The sequence below is a fragment of the Sinocyclocheilus anshuiensis genome, unplaced genomic scaffold (assembly GCF_001515605.1).
Source record: "Sinocyclocheilus anshuiensis isolate Anshui unplaced genomic scaffold, SAMN03320099.WGS_v1.1 scaffold38, whole genome shotgun sequence".
Taxonomy (NCBI): Eukaryota; Metazoa; Chordata; class Actinopteri; order Cypriniformes; family Cyprinidae; genus Sinocyclocheilus; species Sinocyclocheilus anshuiensis.
In genome coordinates, this window is record NW_015544213.1 from 2089570 (window position 1) to 2111971 (window position 22402).

At 35.4% G+C, this 22402-nt stretch overlaps 1 protein-coding gene across 1 annotated transcript in view; it reads right to left on the minus strand.

Annotated features, from left to right (window-relative positions):
* LOC107697176 (kelch-like protein 29) overlaps positions 1-22402 on the minus strand; it is a 296880-nt gene that overhangs the window by 75668 nt on the left and 198810 nt on the right. The window contains exon 6 of the mRNA XM_016497849.1: positions 7640-7778. Coding sequence (XP_016353335.1) covers positions 7640-7778 — 139 coding nt within the window. The remainder of the gene's footprint in view (positions 1-7639; positions 7779-22402) is intronic.

Sequence of the window (22402 nt, forward strand, 5' to 3'; positions counted from 1 at the left end):
TTATGAAATTCATTAGTTTAAGTGGAAAAATATGATCCAAAAAAAACTTAAAGCCTATTAGTACTACACTGTCAAAAAAAAAAATAGTGTATGGAAATGTTTTGCATTATATAGCTATTTTGTTGTTTAAAAATATGTAATACAATATAATTCTGTTTATTTACTGAAATTTTGTTGTATGCATTTGTCATTTTTATTTAATCTCTAATCTTATTTAATTTATTTAATTTTTTAAATGTGTATAGGTAGTATTTATAAAGTTTTAGCTTTTAGTTTTGGATCTGTTTTTAGTTGTTTTAATACTACAATTGATTGCTTCTGTTGTCCTCATTTGTAAGTCGCTTTGGATAAAAGCGTCTGATAAATGACTAAAAAAAAAAAGTATATAATAAATAACTTATTATTATTATTATTATTTATATATTTATTTATTTACGAATTTCATTAGCTTAAAGAGGGAAATATATAATATAATAATCAAATAATGAAAAAAATTATTATTTTTATTAAATTCATTAGTCATTCATCAGAGAGTATATATAAATACATAAGGTGTATAGAAATATCTTGTTAAATCTAGTAAAAAACCTTAAGTTGTTCTCCTAAAAATGAATAGTTGGTCATCATTTACATTGTTCCAGACAGGAATTATTTTCTATTTATTTAACATAAAAGGAGAAAAGAAAGTCTAAGTCTCTGTTATCCATACGAAGAAAGAGGATAGTGATTCATACTATCAAGCTCCAAAAAAAGTCCAAAAAGCACAATAAAAGATATTATAAAAGTAGCCCAACTCATGCACTATATTCCAAGCCTTGTGAAGCCATACATTAGCTTTGTGTGATGAACACACCAAAACTAGCTACCGGAGCTCTCAAAAGTCATTTGTGTTTGCGTTTAATCAATTCCAAATGCAAAATGTATTTAAACTGTAAAAAAAAAATTAAAAAAAAAAATTTCGGTTTGTTTCTCTCAGAAAACTACTGCATGGCTTTAGAAGACTTGGAATATAGTGCACACAGTCAAATGGAGCGGTTTCACAGAGCCTGGCAGTTTAAATCATTCACTTTCCCTGCTACGAATAAACAACTTTCCTTGGAGTTTCTGCTGAAGATCTCCTTTTGTGTTTCCCGACAGAAAGAAAATAACACAGAGACATGGGGGAGAAAACAACGAACTACTTCTCGAATGTGCGCCTGAGAGGATCCCATCATCTTGCACTATAGGCTGCATTTTAACACAATACTTTTTGGCAACAATGACTTTGACTCCACACATAACCTGTTGAAGTGGTGCTGAACGACTAAAGGAAACCAAAAAACGTGGCGGGAGGAGCCATGGACACACTGACGGACAGGGTGAAGGGTGGAGGATGGTTAGAGTGAAGAAGAGAGAGTCAGAGAGAGAAGAAAAAGTGAGGCAAGGGAACGTTAGTTCTGCCACAGGAAGCCAGCAGCCATTCTTCTGGATCATGACTGGATCTTTGAGCGTGACCCCCCACCAAACCTAAACAAAGTCCCCTGTGCCCCTGTGCATGAACATAGGAGTGCTTAGGGTGTCATTAGTCTCCACTGATTGAGTACTTGAGGGGGGAGAAGGACAACTCAAGAGGACAATGTGCAATTACGCCCCTGGAACTACAGCTGAAAAGATTAAGAAACGCCACTCCCTCCTGAAAAGCAAAAAAAGCCAGAGTTTGTTATTTTTGTCCTCTCTAATTGCCTTGGCGGTAGGTTTTAAGATAATAGAATGGGATGTAGTCCTGGGTTAAGTTATGGAGGTGATAGAGAAGAGAAAGGGGAAATAAGAACGGAAAAAGACAGAGGAAGAAATAAAATAAAAGCATGTTCATCAACCAGGTCAATTAGTGCAATCTGAATCGGCTGGAGTAGCAATTTGCTTTGTCTGAGCACTTTTATTATGGAAATCACTCTGGCTTTGGAGAGAGGTGCATATCTATGGAGCTGCTGATTGCAAGCGTTGTTTTTCAGCAAGATGGAGAGAGCGAGACAGGAGACAGCAAGTGAGGCAGAGAGAGAGAGAAAGACAGCATGTCCGTGAGAGATAGAGCAGAGAATGTGTTTACAAAAATGAGCATCTATTATTTTTCTCATTTAAAGTGACATTTTTTCAGCATTAGCAGCCAACATGAGAATGATGGGAGATGGCCACATGGTGCATGTGTGTGCAAACGGAGATTATAAATTAGCTGGGGAGGTCCAAAAAAACTGCTGGCCACTGTTGACTCTAACACATTCAAACACATACACACAGAAATTTTTTTTTATTAAAAATATCTGGAGCTCATTTTCTCTGTCCGTTGCCAGTGAAGCATGATTAAACATGAAAATAAAAAATCCTCTTGATTGACCATAATTATCCTCATTCATGTATGTTTCCAGACGGAAAGGGCTACGGCATCACGTTGGCATCCGCGATATAGGAGAGTGGGGTAAGATGTGTCGCTCACTTAATAAAGTAGACCGTGCATCATTTTTGTCACTTTTATTGCATGTCAAAATAAATGTTCTATAAGCCAGGTAAAATACATTTTCTGCAAAAGCAAATCTATGCAGGCCTTCAAATAATTAATAATTCAATATATTAAACAATAAAAATATTAAATAAATATAAATAAATTAAATTATTTATATATATTTATAGAAAATGTGAATACATATAATGATGTATAATATAGTTTTATATTAAATTGTGTTATATATATATATATATATATATATATATATGTCAGAAACATTTTTATAATATTATATATATATTAATATAATTATAAGAAAATCAGATTAAAAAAAAACATTCTGAGAATTCAGATTTCTCTGGCTGTGTGTTACAGATCATTTCAGCTGACAGAAAACATCCTGCAATATAATTAGGGGTATTAGTTATACCTCATTTCATCCCATTTCTGCTTGCCTAGAGGACAACTTAAGTAAAATATGACACAGCTTACCCTGCTCTCTTTTTCGCCACAAAACGGATACAAAGTCTAGAAGAAAAATCTACAGATATGACCGAAAACCATGATGGGAAAAAGGAATAAACAAAAAAAAGAGACCCTTTTTTAGAGGTTTGGAGAGAAAATTGTGCTGCCGAATCATTACAGCATGAAATATGAATGAAGGAGCCCACTGTGGAACTTCATTACTGTATATAAACTTCAACCCTCCCTACAAAAACACCAAGAAAGTGACATTCCTCTAGTGCAGGAGGTAATTGTGCCTTCATAGAAGTCGCCTGTCACATCCCATGGGATTAATGATCTCCCACTGTTTTCCGAATGAAACCTTGCTAGTTCCTCGCACTTGTAACGCCACATCTACTGTAAAACAACTGCACGGTCTTATATAAATAAATAAATCAGAGCACAGTGTCAAAGCTACTTTAAGCTAGCCGGAGTTTCACATTACGCACATACGCTGACAGCTTGCCACAGTTGCACTACCCATAAATTAAAGTGGCACCAAGCATACTTATTGAAAATCCGAAGGGGAAAATGGAATTACTGAGGGCAATCCGTCTCTGCGCTCCATGCGGCAGACGCTAAAGGGGAGGATAATGGCTTTTTTTTCCGTGGCCGAGAGGAAGCGTGTGCACATTTAGGAGGTGCATTATATCCTTCAGGTGGTATGTTCTCTCCCGCGCCCCTCAGATGAGCTTAATGACTGAGTGTAAAAATAGCATGTGGCTCAGATTTTCAGCGAAGAAAAGGAAACATTGTTCAGAACCGTAAATAAGGGCATGGTAAACTGATGCGATATGATAGACTAGACGCTTACGTCAAATTGTGTAGATAGGATTTAGAAATATTCCCACCAAAATCATGCTTACAATATATGTATGAATTTTAAATGAATTGGCCACACCCTACAGGAAGGTGAACTGGTATGAGAGGAAGTGGAATTTACTATCTACACTTTTATTTTATTTTTTTTTAAAGTCAACTAAACGTGTACGTTTTCAAGAAAATGCTGTTTAGAGTGTGTCTTTTATTTCCCTCACCTGTTTGAATCATAGACTGTATAAAAACATGGAAGTAGTGTCCGTGACGTCACCCGTAGGTTTGCGAAGAGCGTTTTTGAAGCTCAAAGTGGGCGGAGGCGGCCGTCGCCATCTTGGCAGCGCGTCACTCCCGGATAATCGAAAATGGGCAAAGAGGCGGGAGCTGGTTGCTGAAACCACACCCGCCTAGCTCGACGGTGATGACGGCAGCGGCAATCCACCTGTCACTCAAGTGGCCACGCCCTTAATTATGCAGAACTTTAAGGCTTAATATAATTTAAACGGATGAGTAAATGGAAAATTCACCCCACTCACAGTTGTCATGAAGGGCAAAATTAGCTATAGAGACCAAAATCATTTTTTGAACCAGGCTGTAAACATGTTTTTTTCTGCTGTAAAGTTGGGCATTTTAACATGGGGAGTCTATGGGATTGACTTCCTTTTGCAGCCAGCCTCTAGCGGCCAGTTGATGAATTACAGTTTAAGTCACTTCCGTGTTGGCTTCACGAGAGAGAGCGGGAGGTTGCCGCTTGGTTTGAATGAGCAGCTGAAAGTAGTAAAGCGTAGATATTTCAAAATAAGAGTCCTGGTGTATTTCATGCCTGTTTATAATTAAAAGCCCCACATTATTATTATTATTATTATTATTATTGTTGGTATTGGTATCTATTTATCTATCGATCTATGTCTTGATAACCTCTGCTTTCCACGTTAAAAATTAGTTTACATTTTTCGGATTTTCAATTTATTTAAATTTTTTTACCTTCATACATTGCAATATGAAATTTAGGGTCATGGGTCATGAAACGGACGTAGCCTGGACTTTGTTATCTAATGCTTTGGACTTTGGACATTAGACTGTGCTCCTTTCATTTCCATTTATATGCAATACTAACATGGGAGAGTGAAAACAAAAGCATGTCCGAAAACGTTGTATTTCCAAAGTCTAATGAACTTTGACCTGCAAATTCATAAAGCGTAAAACAAGACTAACAGAGAGTCTAACAGTCACAGATTAAAGTCTTGATTCAAAACAAACAATAGAAACCTCAAAGCTACTATGTAGTGCATGTAGAACTTTTGGGAAATTTTATATGTTGACATTTTTCAACCCCTCCCCTTCACCAATCCAAATAATAACCACCCTACGTTTTCAGTCTTTTTCGCTTAGAAATATGCCATATTATGCATTTAAATTGGGTTGCGAATGCCGTGTTATGTTGACCTTAAGGAATTGGGCTTTAAACTTGACAGGTTCATGCTCAGGTGAGGGATCCTGGAGACGTACTGAGATCACAAATAGGATTCAAGGATTCAAAGCGTTTATTGTCATATGCCCAGTGAGGAAAACAAGTTTCCCTGAGCAATGAAATTCTTACTTTGCTGTCCACAATGAATGCCAAGACAGTGCAATGCTATACACACACATACACAAACTATACACATATACATACATACATACAATGTAAGAAACATAATAATAAAAACTATGCTGCAGTAGTAGTAATATAGACTATGAAAAAAAATAGAAAGCTACATGAGTAATATTAATAAATATACAATGGTAATTTATAAAAATACTGCTCTTTCACTACTTTGCACTTGAGCGAGGCACTTAACCCAAGGCTGCTTCAGGGAAACTGTTCTTGCTATTAGCATGGTGTGGATGAAATGCATCTGTGAAATGGCAAAAACACTGATAAACACTGAGTATTCACATATGTACGTTACAGAAACAATGACATTTTCAGTGCAGGTGCCCATAAGTTGAGCTGCAACCAAAAGCAGCATGCGATTTTGTAAAGCAATGAAATCCTCTATGAATTTTAGCACTGGAGAGGCTAATCTATGGACATCGCCTTCAGTCTGATATCACCAAACAATCATGCAAGATCCTCTGTCAAACGCAAGGTCAGTGGCAGTTGGACCTTAAAGGGACACTTGTGTGCGCGCGTCTACACAGGTCTGATGTTTACGAGGACAATGGTATCTTTCCCTAAGCAGTGAGCTCTTCTGTCATCTAGAATCCTTATACGCTTTCTGATGAGTTGGCTGCTCAGGTTTTTCTATAAGGCGGCTGGTGTCTACCCAGAGTACCTGCGTGAGAGTTTCAGCATTCAGTGGAATAGAAGGAGACAGGCGACTTTGAGACAGAAAGTGCAGGGACGACAAGTCCTGCCCACTGGACTGATTCTATGAATTGTGAATGCGAAAAAGGAGCAACTATGCCAAGAAGAACGAAGGGCACCTGAGGACAGTCACTCACAGCTCAGACTAGCTAATGTATGGTGAGTGTCGGGGAGACTAACAAGCTTAAAAATAGTGAAGCTAACTAACTACATTATTTGATAGCATGACAGTAGTGCCAATTTGTACAAAAACAAGCTATATTTTGGATAATGGTTGTATTTATGCTACACTGTTTTATCTAATAACCGAAAAAGCTAATCAAATGTGCTCTGATAGATTTTGTCCATCTTTTCTGTAGAAATAAATACAGAAAAATGCTACCGTTAATAAGTGTTTTCAAATCAGTTATATAAATTAGGACATATGTAAATTATAAATTAGGTTATATATAAATTATATATATATATATATATATATATTTACTAAAAACATTAAAATATTGATGAATAAGATGTCTTGCACTGCAAAGAATTTTATAAAAGTTGTTTGTTTCAGTGGCAACTGAACGTTTACATGTTTTTTTAACAAAAACATGACCCATCTAATAATCTATGATTCGAAAATAATTTTCAAATACGTCAACAAGTCAAAATTTTGCAGGCTCTTTAAATAAAGAGTAGCTTGTTCTTTATATCTTCACCAACACTGATGAGGAAGATTCAAAAATACACACTAAACAATGACAATGAGACGATGGATGTGCTGAAACTGCAAACACACACACACACACACACTATAAATCTATTTACCAAAAATATTTGAATAAAAATGACAAAAAGTGATCTGGCAATGGATGTAGAAGCACGGCAGCTCGTGGAGAGTAAATACAGTAAATGGCTCTGCCTGTGAAGGTAACGACTCAAGATAAAGTTGCTCGGCTCGGCACGGCTCGGCTCGGCTTCTGTTTGCGACTCTGAATGCGGCTCCTACCATTCAATGCGCCCACTGTGAATGTTTAACATATGAATGGGAAACTTTTATGCCCAATGAAGACCATACGCTTGCTGCTAAAATGGCTGACAAAGCTCATCCCACATTGCTTTTGGAGCACACTTTCCAGAATGCACAACATGGTATTTTAGGGGGGATGATTTGAATGTCTATTGTGATTTATTTTTTAAGGTCCCTCAATCATGGAACACATTCTCTGCTTTTAAAAATGGAAATTAATGTTAATGTGTTCTAAAATGGGGAGGGGGGAAGAAAAGGTAAAAAAAAAAAAGAGAAAAGAAAAGGGTTGACCTTTTTCCCAACTTAAGATACATTAATTTGAGCGAAACGGTGAATGGCTGCTGGCCCTGTGATAGAAACCAAAGTCTTCCTACAAACCTGCAAGAGAGAAACAGAGGAAGGGAAGAAAATGACACAAATGCGCCCTACGAAAAGAACAGATTGGATCAACGGCTGGTGGGAAGGGAGGAAGGCAAACCTTTTCACCAGGTCCTTGAAATACAAGCTGCAGGAAGCTAGAACATTTTGGTGGACTTCAAACTCTTTGCCTTCAACTATAATTTTCAGGTCTGTAAACTCTTTCTCTCTGCGCTGCTGGTTCAAATCCTTCAACATCTCTGTAGAACAAAGAAGAAACAGACAATGCCAAACACGTGTTTAGAATTCAGCTTTTTTTTTTGGAACAGATGCAACAACAAAAGCAGACAGTGGCAAATATCACCAGAGTGGCACAGATCAAAATCGGCATTGAATAAAAATGCGACACTTTATGAGCACATTAGAAGCAAAATAAACAATGCACATTAGACATCAAGCAGGAATTATTCAGATTAGAAGATGCAAACACACAATGGCATATTTCACAGTTTTAGAAAGAACAAAAATACCTTCGTTTCAAATATTCAGCGCTCGGTGAAAGCCAGACATCAGCTGGAGAGGAACTGACTGACTGATATGGGCCAGTATCAGTGTGCACAATACTGGCAAAAATTACAAATACATTTCCTGCCAAAAGTATTGATTTATTATCATATTCCTTGGGCTACGGTGGCTTTTTAACAATACTTTATAAGATAATTGTATTGTCTGTATTTTAGGACAAAAAAACAGAGCAAGCTGAAATGATGATTAATGTGCGTCAAAAACCTAACTGGATCATTCTTTTTATTTTATAATAGATCAAATTTTATATTCAACAACCTGGATGCGTGACTTTCCAAAAGAAAATGCTCTCCGCTTTCAGAATGCTAAGAAAGGAAAACAAATGTAATGTTTAAAACATGATTTTAAATACTGCCATACAGTATTTCGTTCCAAATAAATGCAGTTTATATTCATGGACAAACACTGGTGTTTAAGCTCTAAGACCATAAAATCATCATATTAATGTATGTGGTCTTGGCGGAATAGATCTGCTACGCTGTTGCTGAATTGCTGCTGCTGTTGGTTATTGCTGTAGTTGTAGATTATTGCTGCTGCTGCAAGCAAGTACAGGAACTTGCTACTGCTAATGCATACGGCGATACGGTGCCGTGAGTATTTAAGACATACTGCTGCTGCACAAATAGCATATAAAATAACCCGTAGCAGATCTATAGAGGTGGAGCTGGGGAAGGTGGAGGGTTTCAGAGAAACTCTGAAAGCGCGCTGCAGGAATCTCTAGTGAATGCTAGCCAGCCATATAAATGCAAGGCAGTAAGCTCATTGGCTGCATATGCAGCATGAACCAATCACCAATTTACCAATGAACCAATTTAAACACTCGATGGTGGTTTAAAGTGAGTTTTGAGTAAGTGTACTAATAATCAGATAACCAGCCAAACATCTTGTAAACAAACAGAAAGCTTCAAAGAGAGAGACAAACCTCAGCAGACACATTGCAAAATACTTTCAGTTCACATATAGTTTCATCAATACCTTAAATTCCTTAAGCCAAAAATGTCTGTGTTCTCTGATCTTCATTATCAAAAAGTCATGCAGGGGGAAAAACACTGCATTGATGAAAAAGGATATATATATAGAGAGAGATTGAAATTAAATAAATAACGTGTAAAATGTTTATACAGGTCTTGTAAAAAAAGTGCAAAACATATGAACAGTATATAAATATTTGCAAGTATAATCATATTTTAGTATTAAATTAATATTCCTGCAGATCTCATTGCCTATTTGACATGTTTACCAGAATCATGGGAACATTCATGCACAATCAAGTCGGAACGCAGAGGAAACAAGCGGCAGATGTAGATGTGGACGCTTATGTAAATAGACAGATACCGAGGCAGAAGTCCATGGAGACCAGCAATGAAAACGAGCCCCGTTTAATGAGGATCTGTAAAGCGATTCTGACAACCGGTCCTCGCACAGCAACTTTAACAGAGAGCCTGCGGAAGGTCAACAGCTTCAGACAGCCCAACACAGCAGTGTCTGAAGCCAAAGCGCAGCACAACGACAGCCATCTTGTCTCTTTATCAAACATGCTCTCTCGAAACCAGCCGCAGCTCAACCACTTTCTGTTTCACAATTCAGCTGCTAATTATAATCCAAAAATACTACCCGTTTTGACACACTGTATTGACACTGTGTTATTGCCGCTAAATATTCTGAACGGATTCACCATCGGCTAATTCACGCCACTTCCTCAGCACTGTGAGCATGGAGGAGATTTCAGCGCAGAGTGTTGATTTCTGCAGCCTAATGGTCTAAATCTGTGATATTTTTATAAATAACAGCTCGTAATGAGTGAATGTGTCTCTTGGTTGATTTTACAGCCTATACAAGCGGTTTATTTGATCTGGTAACGCAAGATTTTAGTCAAAATGCATCATGTAGTATCGTTTGGGAACAAAGGCTGGTGGAGATGTTCTGTAAATATAGAAAATTACCTCAATTTTCATTCTAACATTTCTGATATAGACCATAAAGACAACAAGCATCAATTTAAACCGTTTAAAGCATTTTAAGTAAACAAAGCCATGTTCTACAGTGTATGGACATAATATAATTCATATTCGTTTAACTACTTATCTGAATCACTCATAAAATCACGGGACAACTGTGAAGATCCGACAGCAGGGAGAACCGAATCTAATTATTAGAAACAATGCGCTATTTCAGAAATCAATTTGATCTGCAGCGCAAAAGCAAATGGAACAGCATTGTAAACACATCAGCGAAATGAACAACTACATTAACGCAGCGCGCACACAAACCCACACACACACACACACGCAGAACAATAATGAGAGCCTTGAGCCACAGCGGCCACTTCAGCAAAACTAAACCAAACACAACGAAGCTCAGGGCCGTCTAGAATTACACTGAAATTACAAAGAAAGCATCTGATTTACTGATACTTCAACACTAGAGGCCTGGTTGTTCACTGTTCAGAATGAATCAATAAATAAAGAAATAAATAGAAAAGAAATGTGTTAAATGGAATTTTAATTGCTAGAAAGCAATTAAAAGCCCACAGAATATTACAGTGTGAATTATAGTTGACATGCAAAACATTTCATAATATAAAGCCATTCTGAACAATTTGCAAATTTCTCGGGATTTTTCTGACAACTGAAGCAATTGTCTAAAAAATACACAAATGTAAAGGCAAATGGTTATATTTATATATATATATATATATATATATAATATTTATTTTTCATAAAATTGAATGAAAAAAATAACACAAAAAAAACTGTTGTGCTTTCAAACACACAAAAAGGAGATTTTTTTAGTAAGATATAACTATTATACATTTTTTATAAAACTGTTGTTTATGGATGATGTGGTTGTTTCAGAATTAATTGATGAACAAAGAAAAAAAAATGGCTAAACGGAATTTTAATCGCTAAAACGCTATTAACAACCCATAGTACTTTACAATGTGAATTATATATGACATGCAAAAAAAATAACATTTCATAATATAAAGCCATTCCAAATATTTTGCAAATTTCTCTGTATTTTTCTGACGATTTAGGTAATTAATAATGCTAAAACGTAATGCATACCTGCACAAATGTAACAATTTACATTTTGACTTTTTAAAAACACACAAACACACACACACACAATATTTATTTTTTCCAAAATTTAATTAAAAGCAAAAGTAATTAGCTGGATTTTGTGTGCATTCAAATACACACAAAGCGATTTTTAGTAATATATAAATAATGAATGTATTATGATTGTTTTAAACAACAGCAAAAACCAGTGCTAAACTAGATTTTGTGTGCATTCAAATACACACAAAGCGATTTTTAGTAATATATAAACATGAATGTATTATGATTGTTTTAAACAACAGCAAAAACCAGTGCTAAACTAGCACAAAACCTTCCTCTGCTAATTAACAATGATAAACCTGACAGCAGTCAGAATAAAAAAAAAGTCTTTGAATAATGTAACTGAATGTGCTCCACATTATACAGGTTAGTGTGTATATAATATGGGAATTGCGATCGAATCGCAGCGCAGCAAGGCTTTGTGAATCATCGTCGAACAGCATGGCTTTCACCTCCAATCTCCAGCGCTGCACTCGACACCCAATTCACAAACGAATGACAGCGAAAGAGCTAGACAGGAGGAACTATAGCTGTCAGTAAACAATGGTTCACGCACAAGGTCGCTGGACGCGGCAGAAAAGCTGATAGAAAAGCTAATTATGCGGTGCGGTCCAGGGTCAAGGCTCACCGAGGAACAGCGATCATTAGCACGGGCCACCAAACATCACATGGCAGGTGAATTCTCTCCCCGGCCCGCCGCGCGCCGGATTTTGGTGAGCCCCTCTACTGAACCTGAGAGGGACACGGAGGTAGTGGAGATGATTACGTGTGATTTGATGGTTTGAACACACACTGGAAATTACAGAGTGTGTTGTGCATGTAATGGGATAATAATTGGCTGTCTTGCGGAAAATGGGGCAACAGTAACTTACTTTCTTTGTTAGTGCTAAACTAAAGCTAAAATCTCCATCCAGCCCACAAGTGGATGTTTCTGTAGGTGTGTGTCTACTTTAGCATGCGGAGGGAGGAGGAAACTAATGTAGCATGAAAAACAATCCTGAGACTACATTAAAGGGGTCATATGATGCTTTTTTAAAGATCATTATTTTGTGTATTTGGTGTAACAGAATATGTTGACAGAGGTAGATATGTGGGGGCGTGTTAGAATGAGCCGTTTTAGGAGGGCGTGGCAGAGTCTTAACTTTGATAAAGATATCTCTTTGGGTTTGAGACTTTAGTCTTTGCAACTTCAGGGATCTTATCTATTCACGAACAGCTTGTAACACTCCAAAGAGAAAGGAAAACTTGAAATCGCATCATATGACCCCTTTAACATGTCTCATAAATGTATAGGGTCATAGTCAGACATGTCTCACTCGCAGGTCATTAGCCATGCCGCTCTCACCTCTCACCTGATTGGCCTCTCAGCGGACTTAAAGAGCCTATCAGCAGGTTTCAGTCCATTAACCACAAATAAACAGAGAAAGTTCAATAATCCAATAATGCACTGTGGAGAAAAACAGACTCTGAGCCATCCATTCATTGGGATGAATGTCTGTCTGCTCACTGCTTAGACAAATATACCATAATTGTTTTGAAATAAAATATCAAACTAAAACAGATGATGATGATGATGATAATAATAATAATAATAATAATAATAATAGATTATTTTGCATCGCTGCTGAATAAAAATATTCATAAAATAAGAATTAAAAACATTGAATGGTAGTGTATCATGGTTTCCACACACACACACACACACACACACACACACACAAAATACAAATAAATAAATAATATTTCTGTGTATTTCTTTATTCTAATATGCTGATTTGGTGCTCAATTATCAATTATTGCTGGTGATAAATTATTAATAATATTTTTTATTATCAATGTTGAAAACAGCGTTTTTTTGTTGTTGGAAAATGAACAGAAATATCAAAAGAACATCATTTATTTTAAATAAAAATTTTGATCAATTTGCATCACTGCTGAATAAATATATTTACAAAATAAGTATTAATTAAAAAAATTATAATAAAAAACAAAATTTTTGATGGTAATTTAATGGTTTTTAACATTGATAAAGTTTTCTGAGCACCAAATCAACATAATTTATTAATAAATGTATGCCATACATGTTTATTTATTAATATCTTCAGTAGTCTTGATGATTATGAAGTGTGCAAAGATTTAAGTTTGCAGTTTATTTATACAAAAAAGCCACAATATGAATAAAAAAAGTATATATATATATATATATCGCTGTCATTCTGTTGCACTGCGGAAGCTTCTGTCATGAAAACAAATTTCTCGTATGTGAAAACATACCTGGCAATAAAGCTCATTTTGATTCTGATATATATATATATATATATATATATATATATATATCATTGACTTTGTCTGTGATTTATTTTTAGAAATGTAGAAACTACCAAATATTTTGTATTAAAAGAAGAGATCCTCAAAATCTTTCTTTTCAGGCTTAAAGAGTCCAGTATGTGAGAGCTGACTAACTAAAAGACCGAGATGGGAGAGACAGCTTACTGTACACGCAACAGCTTTCACTGACACAAAGACTCTACAGATGCTTTCTGAATGGCTGCCTTCAGCGCACCGCAAACACAGAGCCGGCTTCAATTCAATTGAACTGTACTGAAACATGCTCACAATGAATGGAGAAGAAGAAAGGGGTAATATAATGGCCATTTAAGTGCATTGGAAAGATGGACATGAAAAGGCCCTAGAACAACCTTATGATGAGCTTTTCAGCTGCATTATTGAGCTATTCTAAGGTTCACTGGTCAGCTCATGTTTTCCAAAATGGCAGCTGCTAAACATGTGGATTGACTCGTTACATCGGTACACTGGAACGATCCAAGCGTCCCCGCAGGGGTGTGTAAGGAGGATAAAAATAACGTGAACGCAATAGGTAAACATTTATTGCTGGTATCCATGGTGTAACAGGGCATGTCAGAACCATTTCTATGGCAGCTACTGAGAGAATGAATAAAAAAAAAAAAGACATCCAATCAGAAGCCAGTAAAGTGTGTCACCATTACAAATAACACAAAAAAAACAACATTTGGGGAAGAGTCCATTTGCAACTGCATGGAAGGGGAGGACGATTTATGAAGCACTGCAAAACAATCCTACTGAAACGAAGCCTGGAGAAAATATCTGTGATTTCCTTTTGAATATAACATCTGCAAAACTATCTGTGATTTCCTTTTGAATGTAACATCAGTAAAATATCTGTCATTATTTTTGAACATAACATCAGTAAGATTTTCATGTAATGCAATATGTACAGATTGTAATGTTGTAATTAATTTGTTGTTTTATGAAGCATATATTGTATACCAAGTAAAGCTTTGTATACCACAAAGCTTAGCATTATGTAAATAAAATAAAATAAAATAAAAACTAGTTAATGCTCTACATTAACATGGTAAAAATAGCCCTAGTTTTAACTTACTCAATGTAAAATTTAATTAGAAAAACACAAAATAAAATAATAAAATTAATTAAAACAGGTTAATGCTCTACATTAACATTTTGAATTGAAAGCCCTAGGTTTAACTGACTCGGTGTAAAATTTCATTAGAAAAACAAAATAAAATAAAACAAAAAACATGTTAAAGCTCTACATTAGTTAATTTAAGTAGTTTTAACTTACCCAATTTAAAATTGACTTAGAAAAAACAAAATAAAATTAAATAAAATTCAAATAAAATAAAATAAATTGTGTGTATACATCTTTTCAGGTCACAGATACATTTGAACATTTCTTTTTACTTTTTTCATCTTCTTTTTGCTTTGAATAGCAGCAGATTTGTGCAGCTCAGTGGACTACTCCTGTTTCTTTCCAGTTGACTATCCAGGGACATGTTACCAGCGATACTGAGGCAGTGAATCTGTGCTGTATGCCTCACTGGACAAATGATCCTTGGCCTCGTCTTATACAGGAGGAGAAGCCTGTCAGGAGTCTTAGCTCTCGTCTCCAAAACCCAGAGTCCAAGACCAGCACAGTGTCACTTCATGCTACATATACTGACACACACACACACACACACACACACACACACACACACGCTCTCACACACACAGATGGCCTTACAAAAACAAATCTCCAGCGAGCTAACAGAACTGAAGTGGCAAAGGCCAGCAATAAAATCCATCAAGGTTACTGTGGCAACAGCAGGTTTGTCTGTTCGAGTTCAAAGATCACGATCTGATATACTATCTGCCTCGCAGAGCTGTAATGTGAAATCTATTCCCTGACTGCATAGAATAATGACAAACTGCTTCTAAAGCTACAACCTCCATAAATATAGCCATGGGCATAATAAATAAATATATTTAGGTAAAACCCAGTATATAAAATAAACGAACCAGGACTCCAGGCTGAACTCTAACCACATTTTATTACGTTTCGTCTTTACAGATAAATAGAAGCACTCAATATACTAAAGTCAAATATTATCTAATCAACCGATATTAAAACAAGAAGAATCTCTGACATCGGAAAATTACTGAGGCCTGATGGGTAATTTAAAGCGCTTCTGCAATCTCGTTTGAATTCATCTCATTTAAATGGGGTTATTTCCATCTGTCACAGCTGATCTTGTTTTCCTGCCGGATTAAACTTTATAGATTGTGACAAAACGCAGTTAGCGATGACTGTACTACACAGCGGCACGGCTGGAAAAGTCTCTGGTTGATAACCGCAGCCCACCAGCACGGGCATGTTACTGAGCATATGAGCTCTGATGACACATATATAAACAGAAAACACTCTCAAAATACTCACGCCTTCATGTTCACTTCATGTTGGTGACACTGGTTAACTTTTGTGATAACATAGTAATATAGAATAAAGTGTCAAAAATATCTAAATAATGTGAGTTAAAGGGTTAGTTCACCCAAAAATGAAAATTCTGTCATGACAGAATTTTCATTTTTGGGTGAACTAACCCTTTAATGGAGAATGAATAGATGATGGATGGATGGTGGATAACTATATATTATTTCATATTTTAATACAAAGAAATGCTGACCATAATACTCATATCACAAATATAAATACTAGTGGTGTCAAAATTAGCGCAGGGGCGGGGCTAGGGTTGGTCACCCCACTCACAACTGCTGCTTCTGTCACTTTTTCTCTTGACAAGAAGTGCATTTATTCAGTCGCAGAACGACTGAGAACGGGAGACGTTTCAGACACGTGCTCCACTTCACTTCAGCGGCAGGCGCGAGTCAAGCGAGCGCGGAAACGGTACTGTTCTCGCAGCACGTGCTCTTCAATTGCACGCACAAAGGCACGGGCGCGCGGTGTAGCCTGTATCATTTCATATCAAAGCGCGAAATAAACTACGTGCATGCAATGTCGTGGTCAGTTAAGTCATGAAGTTACCAAAAAGGCGATTAAAGCTGCCTTAAAACTGTGCATGCATGTAATATATTTTATATGAGTCACATTTAAGAACATGTCTCTGAAATGGTTTTCAAAACTGTCCTGGAGCAGCCCAGCACTGTCTCACTCATCTAACACACTCGATTTAACTAGTCAGTTCATTAATAGAGACTTTAAGACCTGAAGTGGGTCAGAAAAGTTAAAAAGAGTTGAGAGAAAATATGATGCGTGTCAGATCCACGTCATGTTCAGCAGTGGCAGCTAAAGAAATAACAGCCAAAATAACCTAATAACCAGCTGCTGTGATGTCTGTTAATCAAAGGACAAAGAAAAAAAAAACTAAATCAATAACTTTTATGGCTTTAAGGACTCATCTATTTAATTTAGAATTTAGTGTTTGATAACTTCAATTTCAATTTCTCATTATTGCATATTATAAAAACTTTAATGTTAGGTGGGATTAGGGCTGTGCAAAAAATCGAATGCGATTTTCATGCGCATCTCGTCAGTAAAGCCGCTTCTGTTGATTAGTAGTAAATCTCCAGCATGTGCTTTCAGATGGAGCGGCATTTTGATTTTTTGCCCAGCCCTAGTAGGATTAATCGCGATTAATTTCAGAAAAATGTGCGATTAATTAGTTAATTTTTTTAATCGATTGACAGCACTAATAAATACATAAATAAATACCGTTAATACAGTAAATAGCAATCAATTTAGTCACTCACAAAAATCATCCTCTCCAATGACAGACTCCACTAGAAAATCCACTAGAAGGTTGATCAAGGCCATGATCAGATCTTTACTCCAGGACAGGTGATAAATCTTTCAACATTTCAACATATGAAGTTTCATATTTCAAGTTTTCAAAAATATTAAAAACGTCCCCTACTATAAAAATCCCACTGAAACATACATAGACTTTTACACAAGCAAAAAAAACATGCACTTAATAATGTGTCAAAAACAGCTAAATAATGCAAGTCAGTGGAATTGAATGAATGGATTGGCTCGCTAATGTGAAAAAGTGTGACACGAGAGCTCCAAATAAAACATCTTAAAGTGTGCATATAATTCTCATTAGTGCTCTTGGCCCTCTTTTGGTTGAGTACCCTGTAAATTAAAAATAAACTCGTTTACAAGGCAACGTTATGTTCCAATACAGATTCATCTAGGTTGAGGGAGAGGCCATTCGTGATGAAAATTCATAATTGACAAGCAAAGCATAGACACGCACGCACACACACACACTCGAATACACGCAAGCGCATTTATCTGACTAATTCAGGAACTCATTAACTGAATTAATCGCAGCAATTAGCTCATGGAATAAGCAATTATTTTCAGCACATGGCCACAACTTAGCGATGTACAAATACACACACAGACCCAGATCCATTTAAAGTGTTAAATTATATTTGATAGGCTGGTCTTTAGGTTCAGTGTTGAATATGTTTGCATCTCAGTTCAGAACAAAGCAGCAGGAGTATGCTAATTTTCTCTCGACCCTTTTTCCTTCCCCTGTAATTAAAGAAACAATATAATCCACCAACACATTATGCTTCGAAAGAAACCACTTGGGTTTCTGGTGTACTTGTCACATTATGCCAGAAAGGAAGTTTAAAAAATTAATAAATAAATAAATGAAAACAATAAAAATGGCACACTTGCCAAAACATCAGCACCTCCTTTCAATTTAGTCACTTTCAAATGTTTCCAGAAATGGTTTATCGAGACAAGTAGATGCAAAAAAAAAAAACTTAAAATCCTATTTTCACCCAAGAGTTCATTCTAAATTTAATATATAATTAAATTCTATTTTTTTTAGAATGCATTCATTTCAGTTAATAAGCAATCCTGATTTTTGGATATTGCACAATGATTCTACAACAGAACTGAATGTTTCAAATTCAAATGAAGTGTATTTTCAAATATTCTGATTCTGCTTTGAATGACAGTTTGATCCAAAGTGTGAATTAACCAACAAAACACAGCAATATTTTATTTCAAACGGGTCAAACTAGTTTTCGACAGTATATGATGTTATAAATGTGTTTATCTAAATAATGTTTCACATCAAAACAGTATAGTGCTGTCAACTCAAAATGTTAATTTAGAGCAATTAACTGAGCAATTCTGAGTTTTTATCTCACAATTGTGATATAAAATGGCAAAATTTTATTTATTTATAATCCCATAACAGAAGCAAGCCTCCATACAGTAAAGACCTTTACATTGTTACAAAACACTCTATTAAAAAAAAAAAAAGAATGTTGGCATGGATAGATGGAGATTTAATATATATATATATATATATATATATATATTTAGAACTAGAAAATAAAATAATGTGTATGTGCATATATGTAATTATTGTCTAATTATATAGCCAGTGCTTAGTTTCAACTCCATTAAATCTCAGAGAATAAATCAGTGTTGGTATTGTGCTGTGAAATCATTTACTGGTGACCCCTGGGTCTGCCCAAAACAAGACCTGCTTTGGAGATCACGGCAACCAGTTATCAATGAAACCATGGTGCTTCTAATTACTTCTAATCTTGCTCTCACAATTGTATCTTATTGCTTTGCAACAAAAGAGCTTCTAAAATAAATTATTCTTATAATTTTCAATTTTTGAATAAGGTATTAGATTATTCTAACGGGGGAAGGCTCAACACTCTTTTGACCATTTACAGCTACAGCCTGCTTTCATTTTTTTTCGGATGGAGGAAAATCAAAGACATCTGTATAAACTATGACCTTTTCAAAACCCTCGGGCTCACCACATAATATATTACAAATATACTGAATATATATTCTATATCCACTGCACTGTTTTGCATGAGTCATACTCAGATATTGAAATTGTGTATGTATGAGAGCATACAACAAAAAGCATCAGATAACAAAGTATTTGCAATATTAGCAGTGAACAGAGTATTTTGAGATGATATCTGAGAACAAAATCTTAAGATTATGTCTTTTAATAAATGAAATCTGCTAATAGTAATCGACAAGTTTGAGTCATTTTGACTCGGACAAGATTTTCTTTTTCCTGAAAGTGCTAGTTAATATTACCGAATTGGACTAAAACTTACTGACTTTACTCGCACAAGATATACAACTTCCTAAAAAACATTTTTTTTTTGATAATTTTAGTACTTTTGGGGGATTTTCCCAATCAAAAATGACTAGCCCACAAAAAAGTTGCTTATAAATTTCTCATTATGCTATACCAAATACTGGATTCAATATTTTTATCCACTTGTTTTCTTTTACTTAGCACAGGTTTTGTGTTTCTTTGATTGATCTGAGCGTATACACCTCAGTTTTTGAGTGAACATGAGCAAAATTACCCACAAATAACTTTTCACTCAAAAAAAAAAAAAGACTATAATCAATCAGTTCCAAAAAGAAATACAAAACCTGTCCTAATTGAAAGAAAATAAGTTGACAAAAATATTGAATCCAGGATTTGGCAATAGCATAATGAGAGATTTACAAGCTATTTTTAAAATGACAGTCATTTCTGACTGTGACCAACAAATTAGGCAAATGATTTTCAGCACAGCACAAGAATACTTACATGACTCAACACACTTGATCTGAATAAAGCAAATGCAAACCATTTGTGCCTTAAAATCTAGAGAATTCATCTAAATCCGTCACACCGTCATGTCAATTTAATACATGAGTTATTTAGTACGAGTTAGCCAGTAAGAATTAGCAATCTGCACATCATTGCCTTTCATTTCATGTACCGTTACACATCATAGAGCTCACTTCTACAAACATAGTGCTGACTCCAGCTTTTGCATCATAAAATATGCTAAAGCAAGCATATTTCACATCTATGCTTTGCCTTATTTCAACAGATGCATTCAAATTGAGCAATGATAATACCAGGAAAACGCTTTCTGTCCACATTTCTGAGAAACGCCACGCTTTAGCTGCTCGGGTCTTTGCACGGAGAGTCATTTCCAGGCACAATCTCTATAGCCGCTGAAACTTTGATTTAACCCCAGGGAATTCGCTTTGCACAGTTCCAGGAGTAGCCACAACAAAAATAGTTATTATCTGAATGTGTTCGCTGTAGCCACACTACTAATGAACCACCGGTGATGGCAATTATGGATTATCTTTGTAAAGCACAAGGGGATCAATTTATTTCTACCATGCGGGCGTAAAAGCACTACAATGTTTAAGCCAAATACCAATACAAAACATTTTATGCTGCGGAAATGTGTATATTTAAGCAATAAAGTATTTTATTTTTTCCAATATGTATTTTAGCATGTTTAGAGTCTATGCTATTCATTTTACAAGCACAACATGAATGATTATGGAAGATTTCCACTGAACTGCATCTATCATGCAAAGCTTTTCTAAACTATGGAATGACAGATTGAAGTCTACAAGCATGTTTAAGTTCTTTGTTTATTTATTCACTCGCCTTTGTTTCTTGATCCATAATTACGTGCATTCTCATTAGTGGAGAAATGCACGCGTCATTGGCGCGCTGTGTGCTAGCATCTGCTCCCGTCACAGCGAGATTCATTGATAATATATTGCAGTCTATTATATACCCCGATCATTCCTGTTATGCAGGACTTACGCAGTTTCATGAGCCCATCGTTTGTGCCTTAACACACTAGTTTATATTTTAAAAGATGGAAATCATATAAGTTAGGTTCTTACACAATGCCATCACTGAAAAGTGAACATAGAAATTAATTTTAAATAATTTCGCTGTGATTTGAGCAGATGTTGTCACTTTTGCTTTTTGTCATGCAAAATTGTTAAAGCAATATTTGCTTAGAATATACAATGTTTTGTTTCTTTTTGAAATAAAATGTTTCAAACAAACACAACTTTTTTTTTTATTTATCCCTGCGTCCTAAATTTCACTTTCCATATTGTTAGCTTTTTGTAAAATTCCTTTAATTAACAAAAGCAACAGCCCATTACAACCCCCTTAAGATAAGAAAACCCTTAATTATAATTTAATTAATTTATTTTTTAACTTACAGTACAGTATGCTCACCTAACTATGATAAAGAAGCTAACTTGTATGATTTCCATCTCCAGGAAGTGACAATGTCCAGCAGGAAAACAACAAAAACATCAAATTCAAATTTGAATTCAAATTCAAATAATTCTATTATTCTATTTAATTCTATTTTCTGGTATTAGGGTTTGTGTCACTCCATTGTTTTAAAAAATGTTAAAAAATGTATTCAGCTTCATGCCGTTCTGAACCTGTATGCATGCAGGATGCGACAATTTTTGGCAGGAAAACAACAAAAATATCAAAAATATAAGTGCTTCAATTTATAGGGTTTGTGTCACTCCAACGTGTTTGACAAGAGCTTATTGAGATTGCAGGAATATGAAAGCTTATTCTCACAATTCTGCCTTGGTTCTTGTTTATTGCAAGATATATATTCAGACTGGCGAGATATAAAAGCAGAATAAAAAAAATCTGAAATGTGAGATATAAACTCAGAATTGCCAGATAAAAAAAGGTCAAAATTGTGAGATATAATCTCACAGTTCTGAGAAGAAAAGTCACGAATAATCAGAAATAAACTTGCAATTGTGAGGAAAAAGTCACCTTTTACAATGTTACCTTTATTTTTTATAAAGTCAGAAATGTGATAGAAGCTCAAAATTGTGAGATGTAAACTCAGAATTGTTAAAAAGTCTGAATTCTGTGTTTATATCGCAATTCTGAGAATTGCTCTGAAAAAGTCTAAACTGTAAGACATCAAATCAGTTGCAAGGAAAAAAAGTCCGAATTATGAGATCTTATTAA